This window comes from Lepus europaeus, chromosome 12 (genome assembly GCF_033115175.1).
Source record: "Lepus europaeus isolate LE1 chromosome 12, mLepTim1.pri, whole genome shotgun sequence".
NCBI lineage: Eukaryota > Metazoa > Chordata > Mammalia > Lagomorpha > Leporidae > Lepus > Lepus europaeus.
The window spans coordinates 59982772-59996673 of record NC_084838.1 but is presented as its reverse complement, the minus strand read 5'-3'; the positions used below and the strand labels follow the sequence as shown (position 1 = coordinate 59996673).

General features: G+C 43.4%; 1 protein-coding gene across 1 annotated transcript in view; it reads right to left on the bottom strand.

Annotated features, from left to right (window-relative positions):
* The window catches only part of TTC39B (tetratricopeptide repeat domain 39B), a 134518-nt gene that overhangs the window by 87488 nt on the left and 33128 nt on the right, over nucleotides 1-13902 (bottom strand). Inside the window, exon 2 of the mRNA XM_062208220.1 lies at nucleotides 8218-8252. Coding sequence (XP_062064204.1) covers nucleotides 8218-8252 — 35 coding nt within the window. The remainder of the gene's footprint in view (nucleotides 1-8217; nucleotides 8253-13902) is intronic.

The following is a 13902-nucleotide window of genomic DNA, read 5'->3' as shown; positions in this document are numbered from 1 at the left end:
GAAAAAGCCCATGAGAAACACTATGCCACAAAACATTGTTATCTCCACTGTAAGCTTCTAATCACCTGGCTAAAAATGATTGCCTATCTCACTTCTACAGGAAGCACAAACTCAAAGCAGTTCCTGCACTTAAACACAATTGTCTCCTCTGTATTCACACTGCCTCAGGACCCGATTCAACACCTCGGAATTTCTAGGTAAGGATAAATCCAAAATCATAATAAGATGTTACTGCATTTGAGAGACCACTGCTGAGAACATGTTAAACTTGTATCTGTTCTACCAGCAGATGGAAGACGTCTCTCTCTCTCTCCATCTCTCTGTAACTCTGCCTCACAAATAAATAAATAAATCTCTGTTTAAAAAAAAAATTTTATCTGTTCTAATAGTTGTTGAACATAGGTTTGATCTGTCTCCCCAGACTTCTATACAGCACCACAGAAAGAAAACCCTGATTAACTAGTACCCAGCCAAATCTCCCAGTTACAGATTTTTATCTCATTGCCCATTAAAGATTTTATGAGAAACAGGTTCATCAAAAACACCACCACGTCACATTGATTCCAAGTGGTTAGTCCATTCTCCTCACTACACAAGGCCAGGAATTCTCCATGACCCAACTTCGCTCATTTCCATGGCTCCATGAATGCACTCCCTGCACTTTGGCCACTGTTCCCCACCTATGAACCTCTGCACCAGCTCCACCTACTGAACTCCCCCATCCCTCAAAATCCAAAACAAATGCCAATGGCTTCTATACCCAACCGGAAGATAGCTCTCTTTTGGGGCCCCTGAAAGAGTCTACTTACTCTTCACACATATCTGTTTACGAGTAGACTTCATGACACTCACAACCACATGCTCAGACACAGCACTGTGGCAAGGAGGATCCCAAGGCATCAGAGTCCCAAGAAATGCTGGCCATCATGGAATTGTTAAACCAGGAAGTGAGACACTACACTGGTGCTGATCTAGAACTTTTATTATATTATTTATGGCAGATTGCTACATATTCTGAGGTGGGTCTAATTTACAACTCTTTTCTAAGAGGACACCTCCTTAAGCCAAATACGTCAGAAGTTCATCAACAACTTTTTTTTTTTTTTGAAAGACAAAGAGATAGAGAGACAGAGAGACTTATGGGCCAACAGAAATCTTCCGTCCGTTGGCTTACTCTCCAAATGCCTGCAATAGCTGGTGTTGGGCCAGAACAAAAATGGGAGCCAAGAACCCAATCCAGGTTTCCCACATGAGTGGCAAGAACCCAACTTCATGACCCATCACTTGCTGCTTCCCAGGGGGCATCAGCAGGAAGGTGAGATTGGAAACAGCCAAGACTTGAACCCAGGCACTCTTTTATGGGATACAGGTGTCCCAAGGACCTTCTTAACCACTGCATGGAATGGTCACCCCAAAAATTTTAATTTTCACAAAGGACAAGGTCAATGTGACATTAATACTTTTTTCATCTTTGTTTTTTCCTCCATTTCTAAATGGTAGAGATTTTTGTATGATCCACCAGTCTGCAAAACTAGAAATTACCAACATATTTTACTTGGGGAAAATAACAGTGTTTGCCACAAAGAACCAGAAGGAGGAAAATCTATGTCCAGGTGGTAAACCCATTAAGCGGAAAAGAAGGAAATAATTTCCTTTGTGGAAACAATTTAAGGCCTTCTTTGACTACCGGTATGAATATTTTCATTAAGAATTCAAGAGAAAATATTCACTAGAGGACATTAATCATCAAGCTGGCAAAAGGATCGTTTCCTAGTACAATGAGACTGAAAAGTTGTTATCTCTACTAAAAACATAAACCCAGAATCTGTGCCTCAATCAGATGGAAAAAGTCTAGTGAATGTAGCAGCCAGTGGACCACAAAGGGAATATTGTAGAATCAGAAATTTAAGAGGGGCGGGCGCCATGGCACAGTAGGTTAATCCTGCGCCTCCAGCACCGGCATCCCATATGGGCACCAGTTCTAGTCCCAGCTGCGCCTCTTCTGATTCAGCTCTCTGTTGTGGCCTGGGAAAGCAGTGAAGGATGGCCCAAGTGCTTTGGCCCCTGCACCCGCATGGGAGACCAGGAGGAAGCACTTGGCTCCTGGTTTCACATCGGCGCAGCTCCAGCCGTTGCGGCCATTTGGAGAGTGAACCAACAGATGGAAGACCTTTCTCTCTGTTTCTCCCTCTCACTGTCTGTAACTCTACCTCTCAAATAAATAAATAAAATCTTTTAAATTTTTTTCAAAAAGAAATTTAAGAGGAAACAAGAGGGAAATATTGATAGTTCACATAAAAACACTGAACAATCTTTTACAATCACCATGTATATACAACCAGAAGGAAAGCATACATACATTTTTTTTAAAGAAAAGTATTGAATAGCAAATTACTTCTGCAACATCTTAATCTCAAAAAGGTTCAGCAATGCAGAATATATAAGTATAGGAACACCACACTCTACACTGGGAAATACAGGAACAGCCAAGCAGGCTTTTCCAGTTCGCTGCATGCCTATCTTAGAGCTGGCAATCAGTCTTCTCCTGCCTTTGAACCTGGACTCAGGAAACTGAATATGATCTGTTCTGGCACCCGGACCTTCAGCTTGCACTGGAACTACCCACCCTATCAGCTTCCCTGGGTCTCCAGCTTGCCAACTCTAAAACTAGACTTCTCGGTCTCTACAACCATGTAAGCCAATTCTTCTATTAAAACTCTTTACTTAGAACTATAGATATGGGGGCTGGCATTGTAGCACAGAGGGTTAAAGCCCTGGTCTGCAGCTGGCATCCCATATAGGCACTGGTTTGAGTCCCAGCTGCTCCACTTCCAATCCAGCTCTCTGCTATGGCCTGGGAAAGTGGTAAAAGATAGCCCAAATCCTTGGGCCCCTGCACACACGTAGGACATCCAGAAGAAGCTCCTGGCTCTTGGCTTTGGATCAGCTCAGCTAGGGCCACTGCAGACATTTGAGGAGTGAACAAGAGGATGGAAGACCTCTCTCTCCCTTTGACTCTACTGTAACTCTGTAACTGTAACTTACACATGAGTGGCAAGGACCTGTAACTCTTTCAAATAAATAAAATCTTTTAAAAAAGAAAAATATATAGCTAGGTACCTCTCATTATATCTAGTTCTCTGGAGAACCCAGACTAATAGGAGGGAGGCAGCAAAATGCCAATTTTCTCTGAGTACTTCATTTAACTCTCCCAGTAAATCTATGAGAAGATGAGGAAACTGAAGCTCAGAGAAACTGGTTCTAGGCCTCACAGGCAGTCAGTGGAAGGCTGGGGCTAAAGCTCAAGTCTAACTGTCAAGTCTGCGGTCATATCTTCCAGGAAGGCATATGGAAGCAAAATGGTATCACACTGCTGTGCTTTGGAGGTCCACAGCTGTGTGTAATACTGACTTTCTCCTTTCTTCTTTCACTGCCATTTTTTTTTCCTTTTGCCATAATCAAAAAGGCAGCTTCTAAAACCAAGCCCCCTCCACAATACCTCTCAGAACTCTGCATGGCAAAGTTAAAGAAGAGACCAAAAAGCCAAGTGTTAGAATGAGATCAAAATCAGTTGTAAATAGACTCTGCACGGAGGCCTGTGCTACAAGCAAAGGGCAAGGTATTTAGAGCATGGACTGAGCCTGCAAGTGTCACCACAAGAGTTCATGTGTTGGAAGCTTGATCCGCAGTGTGGTGGTGCTGGGAAGTGATGTCTAGAGGGTGTCTCTAGGTCACAGGGGACCTTGCCTTCTCATGGGAGGACTGATCTCTCATGAGAGTAGTTATGCAGCTGACTCCGATTCCTGAACTGCTCTCTGACTCTCTGTATTGAGATGTGATCTCTTCTTTCTCACGTGTTCCACCACTATGATGCTATCTGCCACTGGGCCCTCACCAGAAGCCCAACTGATTGAGCTGCCTGATCTTGGGCCTTTGAACCTCTCCAGAACTGCAAGTGAAATAAGCCTCTTTTTTTTGTAAAGTAAGCCTATCTCAGATTATTTTGTTATAGTACAGAAAAGGTACTAATACCACTGCAGTATGTAACGTTGGCTGTCCCTCTGGTTTGGGGCTCTATCTCGCATAAAAGTAAAGTAAAATGACTATAATGCACTGCCACAAACAAGGTGAAAGTAGCATGTTCCAGGGACATTTCAGCAACATTGAAAAGGAAACACAAAGATGTTCAAGAGGTAGTAGTCTTAAAGAACATAAGAGGTGCTGGCATTGTGGCACAGCTACCACTACTGACAACACTGGCATCCTACATCAGAGTGCAGGTTTGAAACTCAGCTACTCCACTTCCAACCAAGCTCCCTGCTAATCCGCCAGGGAAAGCAGCCAAAGATGACCCAAGGACTTGGGCTCCTGCAACCCAAATGGGAGACCCAGATACAACTCTGGGCTCCTGGTTTAAGCTTTGATCAGCCTTGTGGCCCAATGGAGAGCGAACCAGTAGATGGAAAATGTGTGTGTCTGCCTTTCAAATAAATCTTTAAAAAAAAATGATATAATGCATAGGAGACCTAAAAGTGCAAGATAACTTCTAGAATGGGAAAACCATTGGATTTGTTCAACAGAGCAGAACAGAGGAGTTAAAATTGCAAAGGAAAAAAAAAAAAAAAAGGAAAGTGCTGGCAATGGCTGATAAATACAGTAGAAGAGAAATTAAAAAGGCAATGAAGGGGAAACGTTAAATAATGAGAAAATGAGGTGGTGCTGAGGAGCGACTGTTTTCAGCATGAGAGCTGTAACATGGCTGACAGTAGAATAAAAGAAGACTCGGGGCTTTCAGATTTCCTCATCTGAAAAGGACACTTCTGAGAAGGGACTTCTGAGATCCATGAATCAAAAATGACTCCATCCCAGGGATCATTTTTGATGCTGTTCTTCTAAGAGCCATTCACACTACTAAGAAAACAGGTGAAACAGTCGACCAAAAGAGTGGTTTTGTGCAAATACAGGCACACAGGCCAAAGGAACAGAACAGGAAGCCCAGAAAGAGAGTATTGTTACATTAATGAACTTATTATTCAGTAACGGAGGCATCATGCATAAATTTTCTCTCCTGCATGGTGAATAGTATTGGAATAGGTAGAGGGCTGGCAGCTTTAGGGCTGGTGTGAGACGGGGAACTAAACTAGCTTCAGCTGAGTCAAGTTCAAGAGTTTGTTTTGTTCCATTTTATTGTATGATGTCAATTTTTGAAAAGTAATAGATGCTGGAAATCACTTGCAATGTCTTTCAGACATCCCAGAGGTAAAGCCTCATGCAGCCAGTGAGGGTTGGGAGAGACAAGAGTGCTAATGTGTGCTGCCAGTCACCAGGCCAACCTGTTCCCTTGGTGGGGACTGAGCCTCTTCCCAGTGTGTGATGCTCTACTCCCTGCTGGGGACAGTGGGGTCTCCACTGGTGAACACTAATCACTAGCCCCACAGCCTGATCCTTTTCCATCATCACACAGACAGCCATCTCCCACTACGGCCCCAGCTCAGTTCCTGCCAACATCCAGGGAGGAGCCACAACAACATGGTTGAATAATGACAAGATTTTCACATGGCAATAATTCACTAACCTTGGAAGTGATTTTTTTTAGGGGTCACATGTTGTGGAGTAGCAAATTAAGCCATCACCTGCAATGCTGGCATCCCATATGAGCAAATGTTCAACTCCTGGATACTCTACTTCCGATCCAGCTTCCTGCTAATGTGCCCGGGAAAAGCAGCAGCAGAAGGCCTAAGTGCTTGGGTCCCACCACCCACATGCAAAACCCAGATGGGAGTTCTCGGCTCCTGGCTCCATCCTGGTCCAGCCCTGGCCATTGCAGCCATTTGAGAGGTGAACCAGTGGATGGAAGATCTGTCACCCTAGCTTTAAATTTTTTTTTTTTTTAAAAAAAAAAAAAAAGGTAATTTAGGAGCCAGCGCTGTGGTGCCAGCATCCAATATGGGCACTGGTTCATGTCCCAGCTGCTCCTCTTCCCATCCAGCTCTCTGCTATGGCCTGGGAAAGCAGTAAAAGATGGCCCAAGTGCTTGGGCCCCTGCACCTGCATGGAAGACCCAGAAGAAACTCCTGGCTGGTTATATGGCACAATGGGTTAAGCCTCCACCTACAAGGCTGTCATCTTGTATGAGCACCAGTTAGAGTCCTGGCTGCTCCACTTCAGATCCAGCACCCTGATAATGTGCCTGAGAAAGCAGTGGGAGACGGCCCAAGTGCTTGGAGCCCTGCCACCCATGTGGGAGACCCAGAAAAAGCTCCTGGCTTCAGCCTGGCCCACTCTTGGCCACTGTTGCCATTTAGAGAATGAACCAGAGGACAAAAAATGTCTTCTCTGTCTCTCTTCCTCTCTGTAACTCTGCCTTGAAAGATCAATTTATTTATTTGAAAGGCAGAGTTACAGAGAGAGAAAGAAGAGACAGAGATCTTCCTTCCGCTGGCTCACTCCCTAAGTGGCTGCACCAGGCTGTAGCCAGGAGCCTTTTCTGGGTCTCCCACGTAGGAGCAGGGACCCAGAGACTTGAGTCATCTTCTGCTGCTTTCCCAGGTGTATTATCAGGGAGCTGGATCTGAAATGGAGCAGCCAGGACTCAAACAGGCGCCCACATGGGATGCTGGTGCTGCAGGCCACAGCTTAACCAACTATGCCACAGTGCTGGCGCCAATACATCAATCTTTTAAAAAAATCAATTAAAAAAGAACAAGAAGAAATCTTAACCCACTGTAGTGAATAATAATGTATATTAGGTTATTTTCTGTGCTAATTTAAGAAATTAATAGCAAAGATTATTAATAGTCTTGAGTGGGTATATAGGAACTCTCTAACTTCACTGTGATTCTGAAAATCTAAAACTTTTACAAAATCTGAAAATCTAAAACTTTTACAAAACAAAAAGGTGGTTATTTCTTCTACTAAATCACAATCACGGTTAAGTTTTTCCTAATGAAATAAACATTCAACCACATAAACATCAAAATTTGGGGACAAAATAAAAATATATATTTCTATCATAAAGAAAACTAACAAAAATGACAAATGATCAAGGCAGACATGATATAACATCCATAAGAACATCAGAGAAACACTGAGAAAAATTTTTAAAAGGCAAAAATATGAGTTATAAAAAAGGAAAAGTACAAAATATAATGAAGAAACTTTTTAAATGCTTAAACAGGTACCATTTCAGTAGCAACAATGTTTTTCAAATAATACTCAGTAATGGTAATGCTACTGTTTAAAGCACTTCACTTACATGGTACTGGCAGCTGTGCAAACTGGGAAAGCTCTTGAAGATGCTCTGGATTGAACTGTGTGCCCCACCGCCACCACCTAAAAATTGGCACAATGAAGCCAGACCTCCAAAGCAATGGTACTTGAGGTCCTTGGGAGATAAGGTCAGGAGACTGAGGCCCTTGTAAAGGGATTAATAGGTTTACAAGAAAAGGCAACAGAATAACTTTCACTTTTCTCCCATGTGAGGACACAGTAAGAAGGCAGCTGTCCACAAGCCAGGAAGACAGCCCTCACCAGAACCCAAAGGTGCTGGTGCCCTATCTTGGACTTCAGCTCCCAAATTCACAGAAAACAAATTTCTGTTGTTTAAACCATCCAGTCTATTGTATTTTGTTATGGCAGCCCAAGCTAAGAAAGAAAGGTAACTGGAGATATATAAAGAGCATATTCACTCCTCTTAATCCAACAATCCTTCATTTGAGAAGTTAACCTTCAGAAGTAATTCAAAAAGATGGCAAAGCTACATACACGAAAATATTCATTGCTTAGTTGTAAGTTAAACCAGGAACAACCTAGATGTCTAACAATGGCAACATAGATAATTATGAGACTCCACTTAATCTAAATTAGCCATTTAAAATTATTACCAAAATAAAGGCTTAGAGTAAATGCTTATAATGAAGTCAAGTATAAACCAAAAGCAAAAATCTATATTATGAGGCTGTGTAAATAAATATGGACAAGCATTAAAAGGGTTAGCTATAAAACAATGTTAGAAAGCATTTTCCTTTTATATCACAAGAAATAATACTCAAAAATATATTTCACAGTAATTTTAGGTATATCCTTTCTTAAGCACAATCACATCCTAACTCTTTAATTTTAAAGAATGACTTTTTTAATAAGAATGGAATATTTATATTGGATATAAGAATCATAAACTTTTCCTTATTGAATACTTTTTATTATGTTTTTACTTACATAGAGTTGGTTTCCAAAGCATCTTCAAAGATGTCCTGGGGGGAATAAAAAATACTATGAGTTTCTCCAGATTAAGAATCCTACATGTGAAAAAAAAAAAAAAAAAAGGCTGTGTGTACAGGTGCAGTGTGGGTAGGGAGGTGAAAGCATGCAGGAGAATCACTCAGTAAAACTAATGGGAGTCTTGCCGGTGCCCCAGCTCACTAGGCTAATCCTCTGCCTGCGGTGCCGACACCCCAGGTTCCAGTCCCAATTGGGGCGCCGGTTTCTGTCCCGGTTGCTCCTCTTCCAGGCCAGCTCTCTGCTATGGCCCGGGAAGGCAGTGGAGGATGGCCCAAGCACTTGGGCCCTGCACCTGCATGGGAGACCAGGAGAAGCACCTGGCTCCTGGCTTTGGATCGGTGCAGCATGCCAGCCATGGCGGCCATTTGAGGGATAAACCAATGGAAAAAAGGAAGACCTTTCTCTCTGTCTCTCTCTCTCTCTCTCACTGTCTAATTCAGCTTATAAAAAAAAAAAAAACTGATGGGAGTCTTGTCACAGAAATCAAGCATACGGATTTAAGTGAGGCTTGACTGTTTTTTAACTAAGACTGGTAAAATATTCATCTAGCCATCCAATTGGCCCATCTGAAGACAGTGAGACTTCTTTGATGGAGTTATCTTTCACTCATCCATCTCTCTCTTAAAAATATATTTATTTATTTATTTAAAAGGTGGAGTTAGAGAGAGAGACAGAAGTCTTCCATCTGCTGGTTCACTCTCCACATGACCACAACGGCCAGGGCTGGGCCAGACCAAAGTCAGGAGTCAGGAGTTTCATCCAGGTCTCCCCTGTGGGTACAGGGGCCCAAGCACTTGGGCCACCTTCTGCTGCTTTCTCAGGCACATTAGCAGGGAGCTGGATCTGAAGTAGAGCAGCCAGGACTCAAACCAAGGACCACATGGGATGCCAGCACCGCAGGCAGCGGCTCAACCTATTGTTTCATGATACTGGCCCCTCACTCCTCCATCTCATTCATTCCAGATGCAGAATAAAATAAGTAACCTACAGGACTTCCCCAACTTAGTCTTCTCCCTCTCCAAAGCCAGCCAAATAAGCACCCTCCAGGCCCCATTTCACTGGTAACTGAACTCCCCTTCTAGCCAATCTCCCTGACACCAGCCTTCCCCACTATAACCTGTGTCACGGAGGACAGCCCCTCATGCCACTAGCCTATTAAAAAATTACAGCATGAGAATACACACACACTCCACACTCGTACATACTGACTACACACACACAGTCACATATACACAGACTCATAGACACACATACATGACAGCTCCCTTAAAAATCAAAAACCAAAATCCCTTCTCATGGTTTCCAGAACCCCTGAATGGCCTCATCTTTTGTTCTCAGCTCAGAAAGCCAACTCCTCAGGAAGAATGCCTCTGATCACCCCAGCTAAAATGTCTAGAATAGCAGCTTACTTAGAGTTTCCCATCATCAGGGTTATCTCATTCATGATACTTATCATAACCTCATCATCTTCCTTGTTTACTTGGTTACTGTTTGTCTCCATCAGAGCCAGCTCTTACTTATTGTGGACACAGAAAAATCACCAGGGCTTGGCACAGGGATGTTGCTCAATAAATCCTTGTTGCCTAATGAATGAACGAAACTGAGTCTGGATGACGACACTGATTATATCACATCTCATTCAGCGCTATGACCCAGACATAAAGGACAGAGTTACAGAACCTCTCCTCTGTGTGACCATTCACACCAAACCACACGTAGACCTACTGGATTTTACAATTTACGCAGGAAAGATAAAAAGCTGTATACAAAGATAAACAGTGGCAGCACTGAGTTTAGAAGCTGGGACACCTGACCCATGAATCAACATTACCATCGTACTCTGGAAGGGAGTTGAAGTCAAGGCCCAGCACATGGGTTCCTGGGAGACAGGGTTATGGAGGAAAGGAAATCTGCTCTCAGGCGGCCAGCTCTGGCTGTTAGAATCAACTGTCTGTCCCAGAGAGCAGCTCACAGTCCCTCTAGAGTCTCTGTTGACTGTATCTGTGATGACCTTTGACCTTTAGCAGATGAGGTGGGTATGCAAAAGAGGACACTCCTGGAAGGCATCTATCCATTCCCCTCTCCTCAAAAACCTCAACAGAGACACTAAGTTACTGAATGGACCTCACAGAGTACAACTTTGGAGGCCAGCTCTCCATGTACAAGGAGGCAAGGCTAATATTTTCACTTAAACAAGAAATATCCCCATCCTCACCATCAAAAAAAAAAAAGGATATCAAGTCATCAGGAACATCTCTCCTTTTTGTTCAGTCACCAGATGCAGGCTTCTAAGTAAAGCATACTTGCCTGTGAAGTGCAGACAACAAGTGACAATTGTTTAGCTTTGAAAAGAGGAGAATTAAGATGAAGATTTATGGAGTTCCTGTCATGCACCAGCCACTGTACAAAAGCTGTCTCACTTGGTTTTCCAAATTTACAGCAAGTAAATAAAGCCAGCTGTTGGCAATTAGCTGCCCAACATCATATAGCTGCTAAGTGAAGGTACTGGGGTTCAATATCAAATTTCTTTAACTCCAAAGCAGTTTAAAAACATTCATAAAAACTACCCAAAACTTGGAAATGAGGCAGTTGGGCAAGACGGAGGATGGGAGGTGAAAGGCAGCACATTCTCTCAACATCAATGTCACACTGCAGCATCATTCAACAGGTCCTCCCTCGGATTATGTCACTCTTGCGGAGAACATGTTTGAATTTGACTTTTCTATTTACAATCCGAGAGACTTCACAGACTCTGTGAAGTTACTTGTTGAAGACGTCTGGACAGTAGAAACATTGACTGCAAAGAGTATGATCCTTCTCGCTATAGAAGCTTCGTGTATAGCCTACGAACCTTAATCTTACATTCTTTTTTTTTTTTAAAGCCCATTAATAACCAGTTCCTCAAATACCCTTTGAATCAGTTTATCATCTCACTGGTTTCCTCATTGGTGGACTAAAGAAAATTCTGACATGTTCATTTTGTATCTTACAAGAGTCATATTTCTCATTTTTAGAAATTCCATGTTGACATTCATTATGACAACACACTTTGTTTAGGAGAACTTGTACACAGTTTCCTAGCTTCTTGGGAAAAGTGATTATGGGATCCGTCTCAGGGTGTGACAAGCCAGAAGTCAGAGAGACTGCTCAGACTTGCCGACCATCATGCCCAGGAACCAATGGCTTCCTCCTCCTCTGTCTTTCTAGGTCCCCACACCCAGTTCATACTCTATTTTTCCCTACTGCTACATCAAAGAGTCCCTTCACTTGGGTACCTGATATGTGGCTGACTACCATTCCAGTCTCATACCCACCACTAAGTATATCCACATATATTCTTCACAAGGCCTGGACTTTTCTTCATAATCTCTTTGCTTCTCCATACTCTCCATCAACTTCTGGGGCCACACCAGTGCTGATCACCATAGCTGGTTTCCACAGTACCGGGTAGGCCCACCATGTGTGCTCCAGCTACAACATGCACAGGCAGAGAGGCAGCCAGGTTCCTTCCAGTTTCAGGAAAGGACAGCAAAGCTGCATGATGTGACGATGGGAAAGCCTGTGTTTAGTTCCTTCCTTGAAGGCAGTGCTTTTGCCTCTCCCATTCTCCTGGAGAGGCCAACCTTGGGAGGCTATTACCCGTGAGCACAGTGTGACAAATGCTTCCATTGCTTTATGGCTGGCTCCTAACCATGCATTGCCTCAAAATGGTACTAATTTTCTCAAGGACCTATCTTGACTCCCTTCCCAACATCAAGGGTCATTACATGCTCTTTGAATCCACTCTATAGCCCAGCACAGTCCTTTGCACTCCATAGACTCTTAGCAAATAATTGGTGCCTGACTGGTTGGCTGAGTGCTCTTGTCTTGGGGTAGCAGGTTCTTATCTTGAGCAGTTTCACTTTACAGTTTAGCAAACAGGCTAATCCACAGATGAAGGACAATGCTCCCATACCCTGCCATCCCACCCCCAGGGAAAGCTTCCAGATGTAAGGCTGCCCCCACCCAGGGCTCTGGAGGCTGACACACAGTGGAGAAAGTGGAGGGGGCGCTGCATCAACCCCCAGGGCTTTTCCAAACAATCTTCATCCCAATTTGCTAACTTTGCCACATCTGGAGTACCAAAATGTATGCAAGTGCACTTCAGTGACAGCACCTTCTTAATGAATGTTTAAGAGCCTTAAACAGTGAAGATACTAACGATAAAAATGTCCACATTATCTTGATCTCTCAGAAAAACAAAGAATAAAAATGACAAATATGCTATTAACAGTACTCATTTTTTAAAGGTTTATTTATTTATTTGAGAAGCAAAGTTACAGACAGAGAGAGAGAGGTCTTCCATTCACTGGTTCACTCCCCAAATAGCTGCAATGGCTGGACCTGAGCAGTTCCGAAGCCAGGAGCCAGGAGCTTCTTTCAGGTCTCCCACATGGGTGGCAGGGGCCCATATACTTGGGCTATCTTCCACTGCTTTTCCAGGCCATTAGCAGGGAGCTAGATTGGAAGCGGAGCAGCCGGGATTCAAACTGGCACCCATAAGGGATGCCAGCACCACAGAGGGAGGCTTAACCTAGTTAACAGTACCACCCCTAAACTGTTAGTCATTTCAGTACTCTACATTAACTTCCTAAGGTACCAAATAGATTACAGGCTTCCATGTGTGAATGTTAGTTAATTTTGTGGTGTAAAAAAGGAATATGTGGAGTGTGAAAGAACCAGATGGAACTCCAGGATCCTAGCTTCAGCTTGGTCCAGCCCTAGTTGTTGCAGTCATTTGGGGGAAAAACCATCTGATTGAAAATCTCTGTCTCTCCCTCTCTTTCTATAACTCTGCCTTTCATTTTTTAAAATCTTTTAAGAAAAAATACATGGGGGGCTGGCATTGTGGCACAGCAGGTTAAGCTTCAGCCTGCAATGCCAGCAACCCATATGAGCACCAGTTCAAGTCCCAGCTGCTCTAATTCCAATCCACTCCCTGCTAATGTGCCTGGGGAAGCAGCAGAAAATGGCCCAAGTATTTGAGTCCCTGCCACCCACATGGGAGACCCAGATGGTGTTCCTGGCTCCTGGCTTCAGCCTGACCCAGCCCTGGCAGTTAGGAAGTTTGGGAAGTGAATCAGCAGATGAAAGAGTCATTCATTTTCTCTCTCTCTCTCTTTCTGTCTCTCTGACTCTCTCTCTCTCTCTTTCTCTCTCTGTCACTCTGCCTTTCAAGTAAATAAAAAATAAATCTTTAAATTAAAAAAGGAATTCATAGCAAATATGACTCCATGAAGGAAACTGGAAGTAGTTAAAAACATGATAAAAACTAAAATTAGGTATTGCAAATCCACAACTTTGAATCCCTCGTATGGATCTCCTCTTCCTCCCTCCCCTTACCACCTCTTTCTCTTCTTGTTATTCCTCTGTCCCTTCCTCCATTTTTTCCTTTTTATCTATGGATAACGTCATGAGCCTATGAGCAAATGCTGCCACGTCCCCTTCCACAGCAGCCTTGTAGCCGAGGTGGCAGGCTGGATGGGGCTGCAGGCACCTTCTCCTCAATGAGAACCACTCACCTTTCCCCCTTGGAGCTTTCACTCAACGTTCCATTCTACTGACCAATGAAACTCTGCTTGG